The following is a 25,000-nucleotide window of genomic DNA, read 5'->3' on the forward strand; positions in this document are numbered from 1 at the left end:
CTTCTCAGGGAGCTGTATGGGCCCTTCCCGCCTGCTTAACACAAACGGCTCGGCGAGAGTTCCCTTAAGGTTATTAGTTAGCTGGACAAAAGCCTGCACCACCATTGACCAGCATCTTGCAGCGCACCAGTTACTGTATTCAAATCAATTTACGAGGCGCCTAAACGCTCTTCAGCATTAATTGCCCCCTTTTTGCAAATTCCACAGGGGCCTTCAGTGTTCGTAATAGCCACATAAGACTCCTGCGGAGGAGACATTCACGCCTTTTGTTGGCCAAAACATTGTTTCCCTTCGTAGAGTACCCCACGCAGAGGGTGATGGTAGGTGAGGGTTAATGTGGCTAGTGTGGCGAGGGTGTGGCCATGTCTCCCCCTGGCTGCGCCTTGCCTCTGCCCCGCTGCGCCAACCCTTCGCTCACCATTAACGCCACAACAATGCAGGTGAGGCCCCCCGGCGGCCCTCAAAGACGCCCCGACCCGAAGGCACAAAAAGACCCTCACAGTTGGGCGAGGGGACGAGGCTCTTGCCAGGGGACGCCAGCCACCATGTTTACCTTTCTCTCTCTCTCTCTCTCTCTCTCTCTCTCTCTCTCTCTCTCTCTCTCTCTCTCTCTCTCTCTCTCTCTCTCTCTCTCTCTCTCTCTGTGTCTTGTAAATGAAAAAAAAATGTATGCAAAATTTCTGAAAATAGAAAATGAGTATTTTTTCTAATGAAGGGGAAAATATTATTTTTTGTTTATATTGACTTTTTTCCAGAGGTACAATTTATTCTCCTGAGAAGCATTCATCTAGCAATATTGCTCGCTAAACAAGAGGAATCGCAGACATTTGTATAGGAGAGTGGGAAGCTATGAGGGTTGGAGGGTATGTTGTCACTTACTATGATGAGGCAACACGACTTGGGCCATACTAAGGACGGAGCGTTGCACCACCTGAGGCATTTCCATTGCTACGGAGAGGACGCGGGCACTTTGTGTGATGCAGGGAGATCGTATAATAGTTAACTTTGAAAACTATAAAATAAAGGAAAAAACTGAGCTAAGAAATATACTCGTATATAGTTCAATTATTTAAGAACAATTTTCTAGCTGGGATTTTCATATAAAGAAAAAAAATATATTTATGCCTATTTTTTATGCAAGGTTTTAGTATGGCAGGTATTACAATGACCTAATGACGTTGGTGGTGAGAGGTTGCCAGTGGTCAGTTACAGAGGCTCAGCGGCTGACACACAATACGGAATACAAGTCAGATTCCTGAAAAGTGGGGCTGTCATGAGCGACACTTTTTGTTCAAGATTTTACTTCAACAACAAGAAAGAAAGATCGCGCCACGTAACCAAAGGTAGGAGCAAGAAAAGAGAAGTAAAGGCAGTTGAGAGGCAGATATTCTTTAGAAATGAGGCCGCGGCACAGAAGGCGTGCAAAGGAGGAGTTAGCTGGCGATGCCTGGTGGTGGTCAGCTGGCGGCGTATCGCTAATTTATGAGTTTTTTGTAGTTGTTATTATGAAAATACCACAAGAAATATTTTTAAGACATAATCTGAAAAGAAGCAGTTCTTTTGACAGTCTGCAAATCATGTTAACACCTTTAAGTATTATGACACGTTTTCATATTTATTTTGCTTATTGTTTTTGTGATTTTATAAAACCTCAGAAATTTAAGTGGGGATTAAGATAGTGATGACTCTGACCATTAATCTTCTGACTTCCATAAACCCTTCCTAATATGAAAAAGATCGTCTAATCACACCCAAAACACAAGGAAAAAAGCGTCGCAGTACTTGAGGGGATTAATGGTATGGCTGTTCCATTTTCATGATGAAAATTTTAAATGGATATGTTTGCAAGACGAGCAAAAGAGAAAGGTATGGTAGAAAGAGGCAGATGGAGGGGGTCGTAACTTATGCAGGGAGCCTCGACCCGGGACTGTGTCACCCAGACATTCACCCACAAGCCTCCGTGGCGGGGATGCCGGAGTCTACTTCTTACCTGGACATCCCTTAGGTCAAAAAGGTCTTAGCACACGGAGACTTTTTATATCACCCTTTGTTTTGTTGATGCTTTCACCTGTGTATTGCACGGGTAAGGGTCAAGCGCTCGTGATGGTGGCCGATAATCCAGCTGTCTGAGGTCACAGCCCGCTGTTGTTCTCTCCTCCATACTTCGTTTTTTTCTTTCTTTTTTATTCATGAAAGAGCAAACCCGAGAAAGGAGCGGAAGCGTGTGGGTGAGAGTGTCCTCTTCAGCGAACCTTTGTTGGGAGGGGACCTTTCAGGATCACTTGGAGACACTGTTAATAATTCATCCTTCTCTTATTTCCTCTTTCATGTATGTGTGTGTGTGTGTGTGTGTGTGTGTGTGTGTGTGTGTGTGTGTGTGTGTGTGTGTGTGTGTGTGTGTGTGTGTGTGTGTGTGTGTGTGTGTGTGTGTGTGTGTGTGTGTGTGTGTGTGTGTGTGTGTGTGTGTGTGTGTGTGTGTGTGTGTGTGTGTGTGTGTGTGTGTGAGCGTGCTTTTGTGTGTGTGTGTGTGTGTGTGTGTGTGTGTGTGTGTGTGTGTGTGTGTGTGTGTGTGTGTTTGTGTGTGTATGAGCGTGCTTTGTGTGTGTGTGTGTGTGTGTGTGTGTGTGTGTGTGTGTGTGTGTGTGTGTGTGTGTGTGTGTGTGTGTGTGTGTGTGTGTGTGTGTGTGTGTGTGTGTGTGTGTGTGTGTGTGTGTGTCGTCCCGGTCTACATGCCCTCTAGACCCCGCGTCAAGGGTGATTCTGACGTTCCGTAACACGTGACGTCTCTTCTCTGTCTCTTTATCACTCTTTTGTTCTCGCTCTCCAACTTTCATCTGTTCACTCTTATTGTTCATTATGTCTAGGGAATCTTTTACCCCCGTCTCTTCTTACATTCATTCAGCAAAATATTAGTTTCGAAAGCCGAATAAGATGCAACACATGTCAAGTTTTAATAAAGTTCGCAATTGACACAAACGGCTCAAGTAACCATATACAGAACCCCACCATGTGTAAATATAAACGAAATTATGTGAACTTTTCGTGATTTTTTTTTTTCGTTGAGTGTTGACGGTATTGACAGAGGTACAGGGGAGGCGAGACTCAGGGTGGAGGGTGGGAAGCGTGGGAACGTGAAGGAAGCACCAGTGATAAAGGCTGTAGGTAGTAGTGCGTTCAATAAGACTGTTGTTGTTATTGTTATTGGTGGTGGTGGAAGTGATTATAGTGATGCTAGTGATGGTGGTAATTTTACTCGTGATAGTGATGGAGTTTGTGTTATTCAAATATATGAAGTTATATCATATTGTCCTCTATCATGTCTGGCACCATATTTCCCGTTAAATCAACACACCTATCTTTACAAATAAATGTGCGAGTAATCTATTCTATTTGGCGAACATGAATAGTACTCTCCCTTTCAACGACAGTTTGTAAAGCGAATATATTTTGTTCCTCACAGATATAAGGTTTCATATTAATAAACTGGTTTACAGACATTATTTCTTTGGGGGAACATACTAACTTTTATTTGGTTTGCTGCGTCGTAAATGTGACATTTAAAAAAAACATACTGAAATGACTGTCTCTAAGTAATGCAATTTACATGATGTCACGTGTTTTGTTCTCATGAAAATAATAAAACAGAAGAGTAACATGACGCTGGTGACATTGGCTTCACCTCCATATACTTCAATTACTCATGATCATAGTAGGGGACTTTTTCCATCCACTGTGAGTCTCTTTGAGGTGGTTGTGGCACTGAAGCTGAGCGTGGGAGCATGCGTGGAGCATCAATTAAGAGTGCCTTGAAGCGCGTCAGGCTGCCAGGCCGTAAGTCATCTCACAGCCATTCAACACAGAAACCGCCGGCGCCGGACTCAGGCCCACCGGATGACGAGGCCGGACATCAATCTTCTGCGGACCGGCCACTTCATGCGTTGAATGGATTGAATGAAGTTGTCGCGCAGACGGTAGTAATTTACCTTAAGATATGCTCTGTCATGGGGGCGTCGGGCAGCGCGGGGACGCCGCACCCAATTCAACCCTTTGGCCCCTTGGGCCTGTGCTTTCTCCCTTATCCTCCGGCGCGGATCTTATTTAACCCTTCTGTGGCTCAGCGTCCTCCCCTACACTGGGTTCCCACGCTGAGCGCTACACCTGGTGCCCGGCGTCGCAAGGAATGGAGGGGAAGAGGTAGGCATCAGGAAGATGTGGGATGTGGAGGGGCCGGCGAGGGATGCGCCACGTTGAGATCTAGCAATGATACCTCCTCCTGCTGGCCAGACTGGTGGAATTTCGAAAGGAAATGGGAGCGGAGGGATTTAGAGGTTCGACTGACCACATGTACTTAGCTCTATAGGAGATTATTACTCATGTGTGTGTGTGTGTGTGTGTGTGTGTGTGTGTGTGTGTGTGTGTGTGTGTGTGTGTGTGTGTGTGTGTGTGTGTGTGTGTGTGTGTGTGTGTGTGTGTGTGTGTGTGTGTGTGTGTGTGTGTGTGTGTGTGTGTGTGTGTGTATATATATATATATATATATATATATATATATATATATATATATATATATATATATATATATATATATATATATATATATATATATATATATATATATATATATATATATATATATATATTCACACAATAGATTACTGAGAAACATATTTGTAGCAATGTTCTTTAAAAGTTCGTAGAGTGAGCAGGTATTCCATGTCAACAATTGTAGGTAACCAGAATATTTTCCAACCCTGTCACGGCCCAGTGTCGGAGAGCCCGCCAACCCACGCCCCGAGAGGTGCATCTGAAACACGACACCTGCAGAGGGGAGCACCACCTCCATTAGCCCCCAGCGCAGGGCTGTGCGCCACCTCACAGAGATTCCCGTTCTCTGAGTTAGTGTCTGATTGTTGGGCTCCCTTGCCTCTGAATGGATTTTCGTCTCCTTTATATATTCGCAGTGACCGAGCATTGTAAAGTCTAAATTATATATATATATATATATATATATATATATATATATATATATATATATATATATATATATATATATATATATATATATATATATATATATATATATATATATATATATATATATATATATATATATATATATATATATATATATATATATATATATATATATATATATATATATATATATATATATGTATGAGTTATCCGTAAGTGAGGTAGTACATTGCATGGATATTGCAAAGGGTCAGACATGTGATCTAAATATGTATTTTTAGAAACTGCGCGTAGAAGACATGAAATAAGTACTTCAGGTGTGATTTGGTAAATTGAAGGTATTTACTTAATGCAAATTATGTCTTATCGGTGTTCTGATTCAACATTAAAAAATAAACTATCATTTTTTTGGTAGAAATAAACAAAGAATAACACACACACACACACACACACACACACACACACACACACACACACACACACACACACACACACACACACACACACACACACACACACACACACACACACACGGTAAAAATCATAAACATATATATACAGAAATGAACGTCAATTTTGGCATCTAATCTGTTACCATAACCTCTGACACACAACGCAAACATTAGTAACTCCTCCTCGTAATGTTATTTAACAACGGTATTCGCGTTTAAGTGTAGCCGCGGCGTAGAGAGAAGTGCAGCAATCAGAATCTTACTGTCGAGGTGAAGGGGAGAAGGGTGAAGACAAAAATAGCCTTCTTTCTTGTTCTGCCTACTCCCTCCATCTCACCCGTTTCTCCCTCCCTCTTCCCTCACTTCTCTCTCTCTCTCTCTCTCTCTCTCTCTCTCTCTCTCTCTCTCTCTCTCTCTCTCTCTCTCTCTCTCTCTCTCTCTCTCTCTCTCTCTCTCTCTCTCTCTCTCTCTCTCTCTCTCTCTCTCTCTCTCTCTCCCTTGTCTCCGTCCCTGCATCTCTCCTTTATCCATTTCTTCACGCCATTATGGTCTTCCTAACAGCAAACACACAACGGAGGTTTGCACTTTTAAGGATGAATTTTAACTCATAAAATGTGTTTACTGGAGAGAGAGAGAGAGAGAGAGAGAGAGAGAGAGAGAGAGAGAGAGAGCATAAACTTTTAATGATATCGACATGCCCTAGTCTTTTTTTAACATCAGGTGAGAGAACAGTGACTCTCTTGGTAAAGGTCAGTTCATGTGCTGACCGTCTTACTAACACTCATCATGAGTATTCTCTTTGTTAATTCCTTAGTAATCATATCATTCATCTAGCCTCCTTAGAGATCACTGAGCTCATAAAGTTACCCCCTATAAATGGTCGAAGCAAAGATAGCCACATTTATATTAGACTTTTGTTATCAATTTGGGTATGTGTAACCACCTTTCAAATAATATCCACAGGTATCATATGTTTGTGTAATTCAAAATGTACCTTGTACCTGATGAGCATATGTAATAGATTCCAGTATATCATGTATTAACTGCTATGGAGTGGTGTAATTTTTACAATTTAGCCCTTATAGGAAGACTTGCTGAGTGGTGTTATTTTTTTTATCATCATAGAAATTGAGAGAACTGGTGTGTGTGTGTGTGTGTGTGTGTGTGTGTGTGTGTGTGTGTGTGTGTGTGTGTGTGTGTGTGTGTGTGTGTGTGTGTGTGTGTGTGTGTGTGTGTGTGTGTGTGTGTGTGTGTGTGTGTGTGTGTGTGTGTGTGTGTGTGTGTGTGTGTGTGTGTGTGTGTGTGTGTGTGTGTGTGTGTGTGTGTGTGTGTGTGTGTGTGTGTGTGTGTGTGTGTGTGTGTGTGTGTGTGTGTGTGTGTGTGTGTGTGTGTTTGTGTGTGTGTGTGTAACGATGAATGGGACTGTAAAATGAAATCCATGTTGTATGTACGTGGGGCAATATGAGTTTTTTTTTCTTTTTTCATTTTTGCCTGCAAAGTGTTGTGCCTAACTCTCTTTTCCATCTTTTTGCAGGTATGTGTCCGGCGTCTCGAACAGGACGATGTAAGTCACTGTACCTGTATTCTGGTGAGTCGCCTGCTGAGCTGGAATTTGTTGCTCCGAGCTTCTCTTTCTTGCTTCTTTATTTTCTTTTTTTTTTTCTTCTTTTTTTTTGGCACCGAACATGTATGACCTTTTGGTTTGGTTTTGTCTCCGCCGCAGACGTACTCGATAGTATTCTAAAGTCGTTGATCCCGTTAACTTACGATTCAGTCTCATGTGTTCATTCAGTCTTACCAAGGAAATTTGGCGTTGGTGGATCTGATACGCGAATTCTTGACATTCTTATCCAGGACCAATTTGACATTTGTGTTTGTGGTAACCAAGGTGAGAACGCGATGTACAATCATGCTCAGAAGGCAAGTAACCATTTTTCCTACTGCGTTTTTTGTTGTTCGTTTAAGTTTTGTTGTTATTATTTTTCATCTGCTAAGATGAGTAATGATCGAGACAAACGATAAATACAGTGTGAAAGAGTGCAGATTATTTGTCCTCTCATCACAGCTGTAATTGTGTTTATTGTACGTTGCTTACAGTGCTTCCTATGAACTATGAGTCAACAAGACAACTCACCCAACACCTTCCACTCGCACACCAGTCCTCATACCCTTATCACTCGCAACAGTCACCTCATCACCTGCTCATCACAATACCACTTGCTATACTCACGCGATGCACTTTTTCCCCCACATAGAAGACCTCATGTGTAGAATTGAATTGAGATACACTTCCACACCTGCATCCGTCGATACACCCTCCCGGCAAGACACACGGGGCCTCTCCATCATACACCCACCTACTCACCTTCACATTTAAACTTCACCGCATTCCTTTTGCAGTCTCCATCACACTCACGTCTTTACTCATTATTTTATAGATAAAAGACACATTGACGGTTTTACAGATACAAATTTGCATCAACGACTTACTTCTAATGAACATCAAAGCCATGGAAGGTTAGTACTGCATTAAATCGTCACAACCAGTGTCCCCTTATTTATTTTTTTTCTCTCCCTCTACCACATTTGGTTTTTATATCCTGTGAAACATAGTGATCATTCTGGTAATTTATTGCAAGTGGTACAGATATAACTGACTTTTAAAGAAATTACAGTGGATGTAGGAGTGAGGGAGGGGGCGGGGCGAGGGAGGATTGGGGGAGGCGGAGAGGTAGCGTGTGAGGAAGTTTGGGAGAAAATGGTGGGTGTAGTTTTAGTTATTTAGTTCAGGACTTGTTGGAGTACAATGGTAATTTTTTACGTTCTATTCGTCTATGTACTTGTAATCAAGACTTGAGAGGCTGGCATAATCTGACGAAATATTTGTGTTGACCGGAACAAAGTAAAGAAATAAAGGCTGAGAATGAGAAACAAGAGTTATCATGGCAGTGTTGCCAGACGGAACAAATTTGTAGCGACGAAGAGACAGAAGGACCTTGTTGGTGACGCTAAACGCTGACACTGAGCCAGAAGACGGCAAGAGGGGTCTGGTGTGGGGGCGGTAAAACAAAGGCAGAGTTGACTGCCGACCACGACGCCTACAGTGCTATGTGTCGGAGTGCAACCGCTTGACGGTTGTTGTCCTTAGTTATGGACACGCAAACACTTGGTGGTAGTAGAAGCAACAGAAGCAGTAGCGGCGGTGGCAGCAGCAGCAACAGCGGCAGCTCCAACAGCGGTGGTGGTAGTGGAGGTGGCAGTGGCGACAACGCGCGTGGTGGCCCGGCCTCACTCACTCTGGGCTCCGCGCTCGCAGACTCACTCACACGCCGGCTGCCGTGCGTGATACTACCCTCCCGCGGCCTGCCTCCGTCCCGCGCCACCACCCTCCCGCGGGCACACCTACCACCCGCCCGCCAGTCCCACCAGTTCCTAGCTCGTGCCTTGTTGCTCCACCGCCTGGAGGAGGATACCACCCACCCGTCCACCTCATCCGTCTGGAATTAAAGCTTGCCGTTCATGTGACAAATAGTAATAATATGGATTCCGCCCAAATTTATAATGAATGGAAACTGACATTGGAAAACAATTTTGAATAATTAGTATTTTTTTCTTGTTTCATATTGATTGCAAACTATAATTGTATCAGTTGAGTAAGTTCCTGAAAGTGTTGACCAATTCATCCATGGACTCGACGCGAGGTTGTGGTTGTCAGTTGATCTACGAGCGGCAGTGCAGGACAGGAGTCGGTGCCGTCAACAGTGCTTCGCGGCCCCACCTGGATCCAGAGCTATTTCCTGGGCCCGTGCCTCTCACATTCTGTCAGGCGCGCTCAGCTGACCGTGCCAGTAACAAACAGGTGGTTGCGCAGAAGACAAGCGGGACAGTGCGCGGGAGGCCAGCTGGACTCATCTGTTTTGTTTGTGCTGAACAACAACGGTGATAATTTGTTCGTGTAAAACTGTCCGGTGATTCTTTCCTTTCCATATAATTGGTAGCTAAGTAAAATCCAAGATATTTAACACCTCCATAGGTGAACACTGCATGAAGGGAAAGTTATGAGTGCTATGAAAATGCATTATTCTACAGCCACGCCCCCTTCTTTTCCCGTTCCACGTAACTTATTCTTTTCCAACTTGGACGAAGTAAGACGCCCTTCGACGCCCCACAACGGCCACTACGCCCACGCATCGCCCCGTCCAGCTGAGGTAATTGATTTCATAGTTTTATGTCATTAAGATATGACTTATTTACCTACCTCTGCACTGTATACTGGTCAGTACTTGTGTGTGTTTGAGAGGCATTCACATTGAGTAAATTCAGCAATTTATTATTGAATATTTACATGAGCTTTGAAACTTCCTTGTTTGAAGGATTTAATAGCAGACCAATAAAACCAGAAACGATCTTGTCTATGGAGAGCTATAAATCCTTCCTTGTGTGGCTATTAGGGCACACCGTCCTAGGTAGACGAGGTAGCCAATTAAGGGTAGTAAGTCAAGGTGATCCTAGGGTAGGAGGAGGATGAGGAGGAGGAGGAGCGGCAGAAGCAAGTAGGAGGGGGTGGAGGAGGCTGAGGAGGAGGAGGGCAGAGGGAGGGTTAAGACTGGGCGAGACAGGGAGTGTGAGGGCAGTAGCAAGGGTGCTGTTGCATCAGTGTGGGACCGCGGAGACTTGTCCGTCTGAGAACCACGTGGGTGGGTGTGAGAAGGTGTTAATGACTGTGGCACCGATCACCTCAGCGTGTAGCGTAGGCGACCTTTCCTTGGCCGAGCTGAAAGGCGCGGAGCAGTGTAGAGAAGGTAGGTGAGCCAGACAAGGGTACCGGATGCTTCCCTCTAAATGGCCTGTGACCAGATGACCATCGAGTGTCCATGATGGGAGACGATATCTGAAACGAGTGAATGGAGAGTGGAGGGAAGGTGGACTCGCTGGTTTAGTGGCGCTAAATTTTTCTTTCCAAGGACCGGAATAATTTGAAATCAGGGAACACGGAGGCTGCGTCGGGTTTCAGGTCGAGTAGTGTACCCCGCAGTCAAGTTTTTGTTTTCATCTTTTCCTTCATCTTGCGTGGAGACGTGGTACAATAGAAACGCTTCAAAGGTACAAGAAAGTCCAGCCAGACAAGGTAGAAAGAAAAGACCGGTCAACCGTACAATCTCCATATTTCAGTGTTTTTACCATAGAGTTTTATGCTCTTTAAATACGGGGACGAATTGAAGATCTGGATCAGTTCATTTCTATTAGTATGTTTCTTCTATATATATGAAATGAATTAATTACAGAGTGTATGTATGCCATGCCAAGAGTTTTCATGCATGCATCATAAAACTTCATGAATATATATCTGACTGAGGAGGGAATCACTCATCTTCCCCTACCACTTTGGCCTCCATTATGTAAATAGTAACAGATCGGGGCTACAGTCAAGGCTGTTTGGAACTTTTATAAAGCGCATTGAGATTTGAGATATCATGAGGAAGAGAAGTTTGGGGCCGGGGAGGGAGACCGCGAGGCCAAGAGGGTAGCTGGGTCCGCAGAACCATATGGGAGGGTCTTGTTGTATCTTGTAATAAAAGACAATTATCCTCGGTAGATATGACTCCCAATGGCTCCTAACTAGACACCTGACACCCCGATACAGTTTCCCAAACTATCATTAGCGTGTTGTTCGGAAGGCCAACGCTGAACAATAAATGCGCATTATAATGGTGGGCGGAGTGGGAGCAGGGAATGAGGCCCACCGCTGCTGAAGTGCTCTGTGGGCTGCATAATGAGGGGGTCGCCCACATCACGGAATTGCCGCTCATATGTTTCTCCCAGCAGCCTCCCAGACCGGCGAGCTACGAAACAGACCTTGGAGCGCCAGTCAGCCCTCAGTGTGTACAGTGTCTAGACAATGACGCTCTCCATCTTCTAACCACCATGAGTATGACATTCCGGAGTAACGTGTTTTCCAAGAAATGAAAATATTCGTAGAGATCACAATCATTTGTCAGTAAAGTTATTTTTTCGTTGTTTTCATATTAAATGTGGCGATGAGATATTCTCCACCATAAATAAAACGCTATCCTAAATTTTCGTCATTCACTTTGGCTGAATATTTCTCAACTCGCTGTACTAGTCTATGGACACGCTCCAACCTAGCATTTTGTATTTTTTACATTCGCACAATGGCAATTTCAAAGTCGAGAATAGATGGAATCGCGTTGTAACTGCGTGTCGTTACAGTTTTCTTAGATGTTTGCACAAGAGGCAAGTGTGTACATAAGGGAGATAATGGCAAGAAAGAAGGACTAAGTGACGCAAGTTAAGTCCCTAATTCTGGGCTCAATCACTTAATAACACCGCAGGACGTGGTGTTGGAGTGGCAGTGGTAATGAGCGAGTCAGAAGTAGGCGGTGCAGGCTGGCGGAAGGTCGAGAACCGCCTGCGGGTTGGCTGTGTCCCTCGCTGCAGCCTCAGTACCTGCCGGACCTCCGAGCAGAATTATTGGCCCGGGATAAGGACAGGCTCGCGTGCTGGGGTGCCTGGGGCGGGGGAGGGAGAGGTCAGACTGTGGAGGCGCTGGTGCTGCTAGTGCTTCTGACGGGCCGCCATGCAAGGGTATGTAAGGAAGTTCCCAAGGGTAGTCTGCGTAGGTCAGGAGAAGAACCAAATTTCTCACACAAACCAACAGTCGCTTTGCTTGCATAAGCGTTGAAAGGACAAAACTGTGTTCATAACTCATTTGTAAGACAGTTGGTAACTACTTAGTGCAAGGCTTTGAATGCAGGGATGAAAAAATGCTTTGTAAGTTAAGATATTCACATCGCATTGCCATATTTGTTTGGCTGTCAGAGTAACGTAGTGGTTGAGGCAGCCATAGACGCATGAACTTTAATGGTTGCATTTAAATAACAATTATAAACATTTGCCCTTCCTAGTAATGCATTTACCCCCACCGCGGCCCCTCCTCGCTCTCCACCACCCATTGCATGTGCAGGCGGAATGGCGTGAGTGTAAGACCCGTACCAACATTTTCATTTTGGACGGTCGGTGTTGCGCATATTAACTTTTATCGTAACATTACCGGGTGTCGTGATGGGGCGTCGTTATTTATTCATCCTTATGCGGCGGGCACCAGGAGGGCGGGGCGGGCGCCTCACCCACCCTGCGCCTCCCAAGCATGCACAACACTCACGCAAGCCTCCTGTTACTCACGCCGCCGCGCTCACGGACGCCCCTGTTCTCGGATGAGGCATGGCACCCCCTCCACACCACACCACTCTTTCTCCACCTCGTCACACACAGCCAACCGCATCCCCTCTGTTCCCCTACACACTTTTAAGTTCCTCTGGACTGTATCTCATGTTTATTAATGTTGATCGACACTTTTACATCGTTGAGTCTTCAGTGAATTCTGCAAAGCCTTTGAAGCTTGCTAGATTAATAATGCGAAGATCATACTCCTGCTTTGCCAGTGTCTTATCAGCGTCCTCTGTAACCTTCGCACCCATCACCTTGGCTAAAAAGAATACGGCTCCGTCACGCCATTCTAGTATCATCTTGCTCCCTCTATGCACGTCTCCTCGTGGCATCCCTCTCACTACACTAGACAGAATAAAAATAATGTACATTGTAGTTATTCATTAAATGCATTATTCTGCGTCTGATCTGTATTGTATGTTTATTCGTGCAGTAGGTTACTTACAATAGTAAATCATTGGAGTGTTGAAATATACGCTGAAGACTACAGTATATTGTTAGCTGCGACTGTTGCTGCTACTTCTGCTGTTGTGGCGCTGGTGGTGGTGGTGGTGGTGGTGGTGGTGGTGGAGATAATTGAGGTAGTAAAGAGAAGAGCCAACAAAATGATGAAGAGGAAAGTAATGATACAAGTAATGATAATGATGTGCATAATAATAATAATGATAATAATAATAATAATAATAATAATAATAATAATAATAATAATAATAATAATAATAATAATAATAATAATAATTATGATAATGATAATATGATAATAATAATAATAATAATAATAATAATAATAATAATATTATTATATTATTATTATTATTATTATTATTATTATTGTTATTATTGTTATTGTTATTGTTATTGTTATTATTATTATCATCATTTCTATTGATGATGATAATAACAGCAATAATAACAATTATAATAATAATAATAATAATGATAATAATAATAATAATAATAATAATAATAATAATAATAATGATAATGCTTCTATTATTATCATTGTTATTATCATGATCATGATTATTATTATTATTATTGTTATTATTATTATTATTATTATTATTATTATTATTATTATTATTATTATTATTATTATTAGTAGTAGTAGTAGTAGTAGTAGTAGTAGTAGTAGTAGTAGTAGTAGTAGTAGTAGTAGTAGTATCATTATTATTGTTATCGTCATCATTATTATCATTGATATTTCCATTACATATTTGGTGTTTTAGTAATCATCAATGTTTTTTGAGATTTCTTTTTATCACTATTACTTTTCCTATTATTTTTTATAAAGTTAATTCTAACTTCTTTCCCATTAAGTGGAAGAAAAGTCAAATATAACCTAATGAAAAACAAAATAACGAATGATGACACGTAACAATAATGAAATAATACGTCATATCATGTGCCTCATCATATCATTAGCCACAAATGAACGTCCAAAGATGACGTTCAGAAATTACTGCAGCTTTTTCTTGGCTTAAATGACAGTGACGAGCAGAGTGAGGAGGAAGAATCTCAACCAACACCCAGGTATACAGAAACGAGGCTGAATCATAGACTTTTCAGGTCAAAGTGGAATTGAAGGCGCAGGAGAAATGGATGCAAAAGAAGAAGGCGGTGGCGGCGCAGTGTGTTGGTGTGGGTGTGGTGGGTGTGGGTGAAGCTGAGTGGAGGTTGGAACAGGTTAGCTTCAATCGCCTGCTTCATTATTCGTCTCGCTGTTTTGCCTCCGGGTTCATGCTAGTTGGTGTACAGTTTTCCGCCATCTTCCCGAATTTGCAGAGCGAACCACAGGGCGTCTTCGTCGACGGTGGCGATGGAGGTGCGATTATTCCTATTCGCTTCACAGATAAGCAGTATTATTTTCCTAATTTTCTCTTCTTCATTTCCTGTGTTGTCATTATTTGCTCATGCGTGCGTGCGTTCAGCTGTGCGTGTGTTTTGCGCATGGAGACAGAGTGAGAAAGTGTGTGTGTTCCTAGTGCGTTTAGATTCATTGTGCGTGTCTTTGTATGTGTGTGTGTGTGTGTGTGTGTGTGTGTGTGTGTGTGTGTGTGTGTGTGTGTGTGTGTGTGTGTGTGTGTATACGTGCGTTATTATAATATTTTTCTCTCGGTTAGGGACATAAACCAGGCCTGGTAACAGCTGACCTTTTTCCAGGAGAGGCGGTCTATCGCAAATGATGAAGTGATCGTAAATTAGACTATGATGTTCACCTCAACTCGACTGATTCTCTCTCTCTCTCTCTCTCTCTCTCTCTCTCTCTCTCTCTCTCTCTCTCTCTCTCTCTCTCTCTCTCTCTCTCTCTCTCTCTCTCTCTCTCTCTCTCTCTCTCTCTCTCTCTCTCTCTCTCTCTCTCTCTCTCTCTCTCTCTCTCTCTTCCCCTGCCACCTTTGTTATGTGACGCGGGGATGATGACGCGCCTCGACGGATCGATATGTTACCTTTCATGTCACTCCTCCCATGCACAACACTCCTTGTAACATGAGGCAACTATTGACCACTGTAACGTATGTGTAAGAGTCCCCACGAGTCCCTAACCAAACCCTGCATCTCTGTACTCCCATCATGCACTTTTCATTCTAATAATTTTTTCATAATCGATCAGCATGTCCCGTAGAGTTTCGTGTAAGTAAACGCCACTAAACGGCCTAAATTGTTCCTCTTTTGCAGGTGTTTGTGAACGATTTATACCGCATTGTTTTGCCTTCCACACCACTGTAATCCTTGATGTTTCTAGATGCAAAAACTGTGGCTGGGGAAGATGACAGGGCGACATGATGGTGGTGGAGGAGGCGGTAGTTGTAACTCGTCTGTTGTCGGGGTGAGGTCGTGACTGCCAGTAACTGATAATAATAGTGATCTGCCACCGCTAGTACCAGGGTGCTGCATTCACTCTCTCTCTCTCTCTCTCTCTCTCTCTCTCTCTCTCTCTCTCTCTCTCTCTCTCTCTCTCTCTCTCTCTCAACATCATCCTTCTTTCCATCCTTATAAATTAATAGATGCTCCATTTTTTTTTCCTCCTTCATAAGAATCTGGAAATTTTCCTAAAGACGAACCTGGTCTTTTGTTTTCCCTTTTTCTTCGAGCTCATTTATCTCACAATATATGTATGTAGTTGCTTAGTCGACTCATCCTTCTAATAAACTGAATATTCCAGGGCATTAATGTTTCCGTGTTTCTGTTTCTACTGTGCGTGTGTGTGTGTGTGTGTGTGTGTGTGTGTGTGTGTGTGTGTGTGTGTGTGTGTGTGTGTGTGTGTGTGTGTCCGCGTTCGTTGAGGTAGGTTTACTAATGCATGTGCGAGCAGGAAAATGTGTGTGCGTACATGTACGTATGTTTGCGTGTTTGGATGGGTAAAGATATTCATCCTGGTATATCCCCGTTTAGCTGGTATCTGTATTCATATATTTTTTCTGTCATCCATAACATGACATCTGCCTTTGCTCGTGCCTTCCGTTTAATTTTGTCTCCTTTTTTTCGCGTCTCTGTGCTTTGATCGAGGGTATTTTCGCTTGTCTCTTGGCGGGGAAGTTAGTTATGTAGATGGCTCGCTCGTATTCGTAATGTTTCGTGAGTAAGTGAGCTGCGTGTCTTCCTCGGTGTCCTCGCTTACCTCACACGTGTCTGGCCGATCGATCCTTTACACACACACACACACACACACACACACACACACACACACACACACACACACACACACACACACACACACACACACACACACACACACACACACACACACACACACACACACACACACACACATTCACAGGAAAAAATAGTCACTTAGAAATGCTCACTATAAAAAAAATGTCTAAAAAATGTATGGTGTGAAAAGAAGGTAAAGAATCGGTCTAGGCAGAGAAACCCTCTTCCCCTTCCTCCTACTTCCTCCTTTTTCCTCCCTTCCATTTTCCTCTCTCCTCCCTTTCTCCCTTTCCGCCTCCCTTATCCCCGTTGCAGCCTCCCATAATGCTCCAGTAACTTGATATTTTATGGTCCCCGAATTTCATGTGGCGTTTCAGTACGTGTGGCGGGAGAGCCTGGTCAGAGGTGAGGCCGTGGCTAGTTATCTCAGGCGAGGTCTATGCGCTTGGACGTCCCATGGTCACACGAACCCAGTCACAAATGTTTGCAGTGTGACTTTCTCCTCCTCCGCTCAGTGATCAACTTGTGCCGTGAATTTTCAGTATTACTCTCTCTCTTCTTGTCCTTTTTTTTTTTTTCTTTTCGTTTGTTGATGTGAGAGAGAGAGAGAGAGAGAGAGAGAGAGAGAGAGAGAGAGAGAGAGAGAGAGAGAGAGAGAGAGAGAGAGAGAGAGAGAGAGAGAGAGAGAGAGTAGATTATTTGGGCTAGTAGGCTGACGTAAATTATTTGGGCTAGATGTATTTGTGTGTGTGTGTGTGTGTGTGTGTGTGTGTGTGTGTGTGTGTGTGTGTGTGTGTGTGTGTGTGTTCCTTCTAATCAGACAGTAGTGACTTTTCTCTCTCTCTCTCCTCTCTCTCTCTCTCTCTCTCTCTCTCTCTCTCTCTCTCTCTCTCTCTCTCTCTCTCTCTCTCTCTCTCTCTCTCTCCTCCTCTCTCCTTCCTTCCTCCTCCGACCTTACCTTTGAACTTCTCCCTGACCTCTTTTTGGGTGTGGCCTATAACGTTCTCTACTCTGTTTGACCTCTCACATACTCCCCGCGCCACTACACCCCCGCTGCCTCTCGCTTCTCACTCTCACTCTCACCTCCCCTCCTTCACTCTCTCTACACATTCTCACCACTTGGCCCTTCCTTAACCTGCCTCCCTCTCTTTCTCTTTACATTCTCTCATTACTCAGCCTCACACACACACAGCTCACCTTAATCTTTCATAATACATTTTACACACACTTCTTGACTCAGACGCTCATAAATGCAAAGCTCTCCTACTTTCTTTTATTCAGTCTATTACCCAACGTCATTTTACTTAAGCCGGACTTGCTGGGGTCTGACTCACTTCCCGTGGCCTCCGTCTACCTTGGTACACACTCCTTCGCGACACCTACACCACCACCAGTCCGCCGCTGCCAGTCAGTGGTTCACCTTAGCCTTCACGAGTGTTGACACCGCTTGCCTCCCTCCCACCTCATAGTTCCTGGATCGTTGTGTTTAGTGATACAATATCTTTTTAGCCCAGACTCCTGTTTTTTCTTTTCTTTTGGCTCAGTGCAATTTAGTTCTGTTAGGTAATGCTCTCTCTCTCTCTCTCTCTCTCTCTCTCTCTCTCTCTCTCTCTCTCTCTCTCTCTCTCTCTCTCTCTCTCTCTCTCTCTCTCTCTCTCTCTCTCTCTCTCTCTCTCTCTCTTGTTTGTCTGTACTATGTGTACTATGTGTGTGTGTGTGTGTGTGTGTGTGTGTGTGTGTGTGTGTGTGTGTGTGTGTGTGTGTGTGTGTGCTGGTGTGTGTTGTTTGTGCTGGTGATGCTGCTTTACTCGTATACATGAAAATTTTCAAGCTACTAACCATTACATTTACCGTTTAGCCGCACTGGAGCAGAAGTACATGCCACATTGGTGCGGGGCGGGCCAGTGCAGGCAGCCTTCCCTAACGGGTAACACTTACAACGGGTATCCCACTCTCGTTGCAGTTCAGAGCGTGTTTCTAGGAACATTTCACAGGACGCGGCGATGGGCTGGCTGGCTTGTATCCTTTCGCCACACGCTGAGCCACTCTAGTTAAGCAGCAGCGTGGCAGGGTGGTGGAGGCGAAGTTAGGGGCTGAGGGGATGTCGGCATTGAGGGGGGGAGTGGTGTGCCCTGTCTTGAATTGGCAACGGTGTGTTAATGGTTCCTCACTTGGCTCGAGCAGTTTCTGTCCTCCTCTTTTCTGCCTTCTATCCTCCTCGTTTCTTTTCTTTCTTCCCCTTCATGTGTTGTGTTCGTGCTTCCTTCTTACTCTTTTTTCTTTTTACTTTTTTTCTAGTTCGATTTCCCATCATAAACTCTCTCCTCCTTATTTTCTTGCTTCTTTTTCCATTGCCTTTTGCTGAATATATATATATATATATATATATATATATATATATATATATATATATATATATATATATATATATATATATATATATATATATATATATATATATATATATATATATATATATATATATATATATATATATATATATATATATATATATATATATATATATATATATATATATATATATATATATATATATATATATATATATATATATATATATATATATATATATATATATATATATATATATATATATATATATATATATATATATATATATATATATATATATATATATATATATATATATATATATATATATATATATATATATATATATATATATATATGCTCTCTCTCTCTCTCTCTCTCTCTCTCTCTCTCTCTCTCTCTCTCTCTCTCTCTCTCTCTCTCTCTCTCTCTCTCTCTCTCTCTCTCTCCCTTTTATGCCTTCCATCTCCTTTTCTCATTTCCTCCTCGTCGGTGTGATTAGGAAGAATTAACTACAGAAATATGTGGCTGAACATAATTCTCAGTTCAAATCAACTCCTGATATTACATTTTTGCGCACATAACACAGGCACTTGAGTGGGCACGCGCGCGCGCGCGCACACACACACACACACACACACACACACACACACACACACACACACACACACACACACACACACACACACACACCAAATATAGCGCCTACCTCGTGATAGAGACAATACAAATATCAAGGTGAAGGGTACATCAGGACAAAGCCTGTCAGGTGGTGATGGGGTAACCTGTTATCTGCACCTTTGCCTAACCTCTTCATCCAAGGGCATTATACTTCTTTTCCACACGCCTTCCTTATAAGGATGTGGGAATTGTGTCCACGACTGGTCATTATTATGTCCCAGTGACCTCTGACTCATGAGCGGCTTCGTGCTGTCCTTCCTTCGCCTCTCCCCTCCCCTGACCTCATTAGCCCCTGCAACATTATGTTTCGTCATCAGATTGTCTCTTATCTCACTCTATACTTAGTGCTCATGTCCCTGCTCATATTACACTCCCAACAAGTATTCACTGCTATTTAACGTTATTGTGTATTTTCTCCAACGCTCAAAATTAATGTAGAATTATCATTATTTTTTACAACCTATCTATATTAAAAGTTTATGCATCCTCCCTCTCGCAATGATGATTTCTGCTTTATCATTCCTTTCTTCTCATTGTTTCTTACCACTTCAGAAATGTATGTTTTCAAAATGAAGAAAAATCAGTTCGTTTTTCCTTGCCAGAAACAAAATTAACACATCTTTTTAGTTTTAACATTTCCAAGACGTCTAATATTTTCCGTATATTCATAAAGTCTTTCTGTAAGGGATTTCATATTGTTTCATAGTTCTAAGTCGTATGTTCAGATTTTTTACATTCGTCTTATTATCCTTGGTGCTTCTTAAAGACAATGATTTTTTTTCTATCCTTGTACGTAATTCTCCCACTTATCCTTCTTTTTCTCTCAGCATTGTGTCGTCTCTCTCTCTCTCTCTCTCTCTCTCTCTCTCTCTCTCTCTCTCTCTCTCTCTCTCTCTCTCTCTCTCTCTCTCTCTCTCTCTCTCTCTCTCTCCTCCGCCCTTTGATATCTTATTTACTCCATCCTCTCCTCCCTACATTTTATCTACGTTTTTCCTCAGCTTTTCTATTTGGCTCTTCCTTTCCCTTCTCTCCCTCATTCTGCTCCCAGCCCTTACCCCTTTTCAATTTATCCATTCTCTATCTTTCTATCCTTCCCTTTCAAGTTACCCTCGGCTCTTTCCCTCCCATCATATTTCTTCTCTTTTCTAACCCTGCTCCCCTTCGCATTTTCCCTCCTCTTCTTCACTTCACTCCTTCGCATTTTATTGCCACTTTGCCAGGCTGTTTCTATCATCCTCTTGTTCTCCCCTCTTCTCTCTGTAATCCCTACTATTTTTTTTTCGTCCTTTACTTCATTCCCATGCCCTCGACTTCCACGTCTCTCCCTTCCTTTCCCCTCTTTCTTATTTTTGTCGTTTTTTGTTCTTTTTTCAGTCTTCCCCTCGTTTTCCTCTTATTTTCTTTGCCTCCTGTATCCCCTGACCCTCGGACCCCTCACTGGTGCTGGTGGTGGTGGTGGTGGTGATGATGCGCGAGCTGGTGTGGTGTGGTGGTGTGTGGTGTTGTGTTGTGTTGTTTGGTGTGGTGAGGTTCTGTTTCCATGCGTCTGGTTATTGCGTCTGGTGGTTGCAAAGTTAACGTTAGGATGAGGCTGTATTGGTAATGCTTTTGGTGTTAGTAGTGGTGGTGGTGGTGGTGGGAGTAATGATGGTGGTGGTGGTGGTGGTGGCAGTGGTTATTGTAGTGAATGGTTGTTGTTCTTGTTGTCTGTTTTATGTTGTCAGTGTGGTGGTGTTGGTGTTGATGGTGGTGGTGGTGGTGGTGTGGCGGCATCACCCTAACGTGGTAGACGAACACATGTGGTCTGCACGCCACACACACACACACACACACACACACACACACACACACACACACTCTCTCTCTCTCTCTCTCTCTCTCTCTCTCTCTCTCTCTCTCTCTCTCTCTCTCTCTCTCTCTCTCTCTCTCTCTCTCTCTCTCTCTCTCCTCTCTCTCTTACTCATTTCCTCCTCTCCTCCCTCTTACTCATTTCCTTGTCTCTCTCTCTCTCTCAGGCTCTCTCTCTCTCTCTCTCTCTCTCTCTCTCTCTCTCTCTCTCTCTCTCTCTCTCTCTCTCTGGCAGCTTCCCACAGTAGGACGGCGCTGTAGGGGGTCAGCTGTATATCATGAGCCCCTCTCTCATCTCACACACACACACACACACACACACACACACACACACACACACACACACACACACACACACACACACACACACACACACACACACACACACACACACACACACACACACACACACACACACACACACACACACACACACAAACACAAACGGAAAGTTGCTTCTGTTTCACTTTATTGTTCATCGTTTTCATCTCCCTTCAGTTATTTTTTTTTTTATGTGCGTTTCTTTACTCTAACTTAAAGTATCGCTAATGTTTTAACATATTACTCTTGATAAAACATCGGAGGCGTTATAAAATCGGAGTGGGAGTGAGAGAGAGAGAGAGAGAGAGAGAGAGAGAGAGAGAGAGAGAGAGTGGTGATGGAGCGGAGTTGCGCCTAGGGATGTTTTATGTTCAGAAGGAGTAATGAAAAGAAGATTATGATGCCTTTTTCTCCTACTGCTTCTCCTCTCTCTCCTTCTCCTCCTCATCCCTCCCTCTCTCTCCTCTCTGTCGGCCTCCATAAAGTGAGTGAGCAGTGTCTCCATGCTCGTAGGGCGGCTCTCACCCTCCTCAGCCGCGGTCGTTTGGGCTCTACGAGGGGAATCAGGGTGGGCGGTGTTAGTGGGATGCTGCGAGAAGGGTTCATCCCAGAGTAGTTGAGGCTGTGGCGATGTAGAAGCGCTGACAGTGACCTCCCCAGTCGGTCTAATTCCCTGGGAGTGGCTTTTAATGTGATTGTTGTCCTCTACAAGTGTGTGTGTGTGTGTGTGTGTGTGTGTGTGTGTGTGTGTGTGTGTGTGTGTGTGTGTGTGTGTGTGTTTTGAGTTTGGGGTATTCTTTGTTTTTCTTCTTCAAGGAAGCCGTAAGCAGTTTTCGTATCTTGCCCTAGTTCAGCTCGAGTCGCCTTTCCCGGCCCTACTTGAACTCATAACGCCAGGCGCACAGACTGTCGGGCTCATATTTCTGTCTGGCGTGTCACCAGCATGAAGCATCAGCACCGGGGAGCCAAAGGAAGATAATTTCTGTTGTTGTTCGGGAAGAGTTTGCTGTTGTCTGCTTTTTAGTTGTTATTATTTTCCTTATTATTACTATATTTAGTAGTAATATTAGAATTAGTTGTAGAAATAGCAGTAGTGGTAGGCGTAGTAATAGTAATAGTAGTAGTAGTAATAGTTGTTGTAGTATTGTTGTTGTTATTATTGTTATTATTATTATTGTTTTTTATTATTATTATTATCATTATTATTATTATTATTATTATTATTATTATTATTATTATTATTATTATTATTATTATTATTATTATTATTATTGCCTTTATTATCATTATCGTTTCTATTATTCATAATAGTGCAGAATTACTGCTGCATCTACCCGTAAGAAAAAAATGTTTTACTAGAACTCTTCTTAGGTTAATAGTCTCCTCCTGCCCTGCTTCATAGTCCATTAAAGAGTAATAGTGCACTAAAGTCATGGCGTCACCTACACGCACAAACACACGCACGCCAGCCCTTCACCCTCACCCAGAGACCCTCTAGATTTTCAGTTTTGTAACCCGACGAAGATATGACAACGGGATTCCGGGATTGTCGAAGGATCCTGTTTCCCGACACGACCAGCCACCCCAGTGTGGACAGCACTAATGGCTTATATTATTTTCTGCTGCTTTTATTGCTGTGTTGTTGTTGCCGCGAAGGGCGACCACCCTTGTCAGGCCTCAGTCCTGCTGCTGGCGTGGGAGGCTCGACAAATCCCATCCTTGTAACGATGGGAACCTTTTTCTTTTCCTACCTGGTATGCAGAGGAGGAACTCAGGCATTTCTACGAATTATCAATTTATCTACCATGAAATTATATATATATATATATATATATATATATATATATATATATATATATATATATATATATATATATATATATATATATATATATATATATATATATATATATATATATATATATATATATATATATATATATATATATATATATATATATGTAATTTAAAAGCTCCCGTATGCAACTGAGTCAATACTGGTTTGTGTTAAGGGTCAGAGATCAGAAGGAGGAGGAAAGAACGAGATGCAGATATTCATCCATTGAAAATTCACCGTCGCCTGGCTCACTCAGCTGGTAGTTTTCCCGAAGTTGCCGCCACCCCGCCGCCGCCACCACCGCCGTGTTCTCCGTGTCCCAGATCCTCCAACAGTTAACGTCATTGTTTTTTTCCCTGCCTGATAACTCTTCCCAGGACGATGCCGGATAAAGGTGGGAACTTCCTTGCCGGTTTCGCTTTAGACACGTGGTGTTGGGGAAGGACCGAATAAGTTGTATAAGAAACGGAGGAAGCAAGTCCTTTTGCTGTGTGAACCACTTTGCTTCAATCAGAGTTAATCAGAAAATATAGAGACAAGAGAGTAACATGTAGTTTTATATAGCGAAATTATCCTGATTATTCCTATCTTATACTCGGAGATAAACGGTGACTTGCTCAACAAAAAGTAATGAGTGTAGCGCTTCAGTATTACTCAGCAGTGACTGTGCGATCGTGCACAAACACGCACTTCTGTGTTTGTAATGAAGCTCAAGAAAAGCAAGCAGGCAGGAGAGGATATCTGCCGTTTCTGGGGAAAACTCGTCCACCTTGCCATTTCCACATGGTCATCAAGCGTCTCTCAGACTCACAACGAATTCCAGTAAAAGAAAAAAATGTAGGAATAACCTCATTAACATATATTCTATAGTAAACACTATGATTAAACTTCATCAAAAACCAGCCAGCAGGCAGACAAACGGAGACGGGATGGGGTAGCCAAAGCAGGTGAAGAGGAGAGCAGGACTAGGTAGAAAAGGGAGGAGCGAGCTTAATTAACGATGGTCTTGCTGAAGCGTGACGAGAGTGGAGGAGGAAGAGCAGGTGACTTGTGTATTGAAGGCGGCCAGAACTCACCTGTCTGTTGGGGGAAGTAATAGTGTGTGTGTGTGTGTGTGTGTGTGTGTGTGTGTGTGTGTGTGTGTGTGTGTGTGTGTGTGTGTGTGTGTGTGTGTGTGTGTGTGTCTTCTGACTCTCTCTGTGTCTGTGTCTGTATGCGTGTGTGCGTGCATGACTAAATGGTGTCTTTGCATGATGAAGTTGACATGTCTTCTCATAGTTAGAGTCATAATGCGCTATTCCTAGATTAAGCGGAAAATTAAGTGTGAAATTATATAATGCATGTCATCTGTGAAGTCATGAAAAGCCCGTGGACCGGAAGGGGAGTTGAAGCCTCCTTTTGTTTGAAGCTTGGTGTCCGGATGAAGGGTGAAGTAGAAGTTCAGTGAAGTAAAAATAAAATGAAGGTATTGATCAGTATCATCATAGTTATATAGGAGGTATCAAGCAGTAGATTATGTGAGTTGATTTGACAGGAAGACGGAGGAACATTGCAGTGTAGAGTCATGACAAACACTGAAAAGAAAGACAACTCTCGCTGGTAGTATTCACAGAACTCTTGTTAGCAATCCGTAGCA

At 43.0% G+C, this 25,000-nt stretch overlaps 1 protein-coding gene across 8 annotated transcripts in view; it reads left to right on the forward strand.

Annotated features, from left to right (window-relative positions):
- Window positions 1-25,000, forward strand: part of LOC123498391 (zinc finger protein rotund-like) — a 538,442-nt gene that overhangs the window by 380,044 nt on the left and 133,398 nt on the right. For 2 of the 8 annotated variants that reach the window (XM_045245491.1, XM_045245495.1), the window contains exon 1: window positions 9,482-9,631. The exons of 5 other annotated variants lie outside the window; for them this stretch is intronic. In XM_045245491.1, the coding sequence (XP_045101426.1) occupies window positions 9,482-9,631 (150 nt within the window). Of the gene's footprint in view, window positions 1-9,481; window positions 9,632-10,072; window positions 10,226-25,000 lie in introns of those variants that run through there. One more of the 8 variants, XM_045245496.1, reaches the window with a different exon arrangement.

The sequence above is a fragment of the Portunus trituberculatus genome, chromosome 48, assembly GCF_017591435.1.
Source record: "Portunus trituberculatus isolate SZX2019 chromosome 48, ASM1759143v1, whole genome shotgun sequence".
Taxonomy (NCBI): Eukaryota; Metazoa; Arthropoda; class Malacostraca; order Decapoda; family Portunidae; genus Portunus; species Portunus trituberculatus.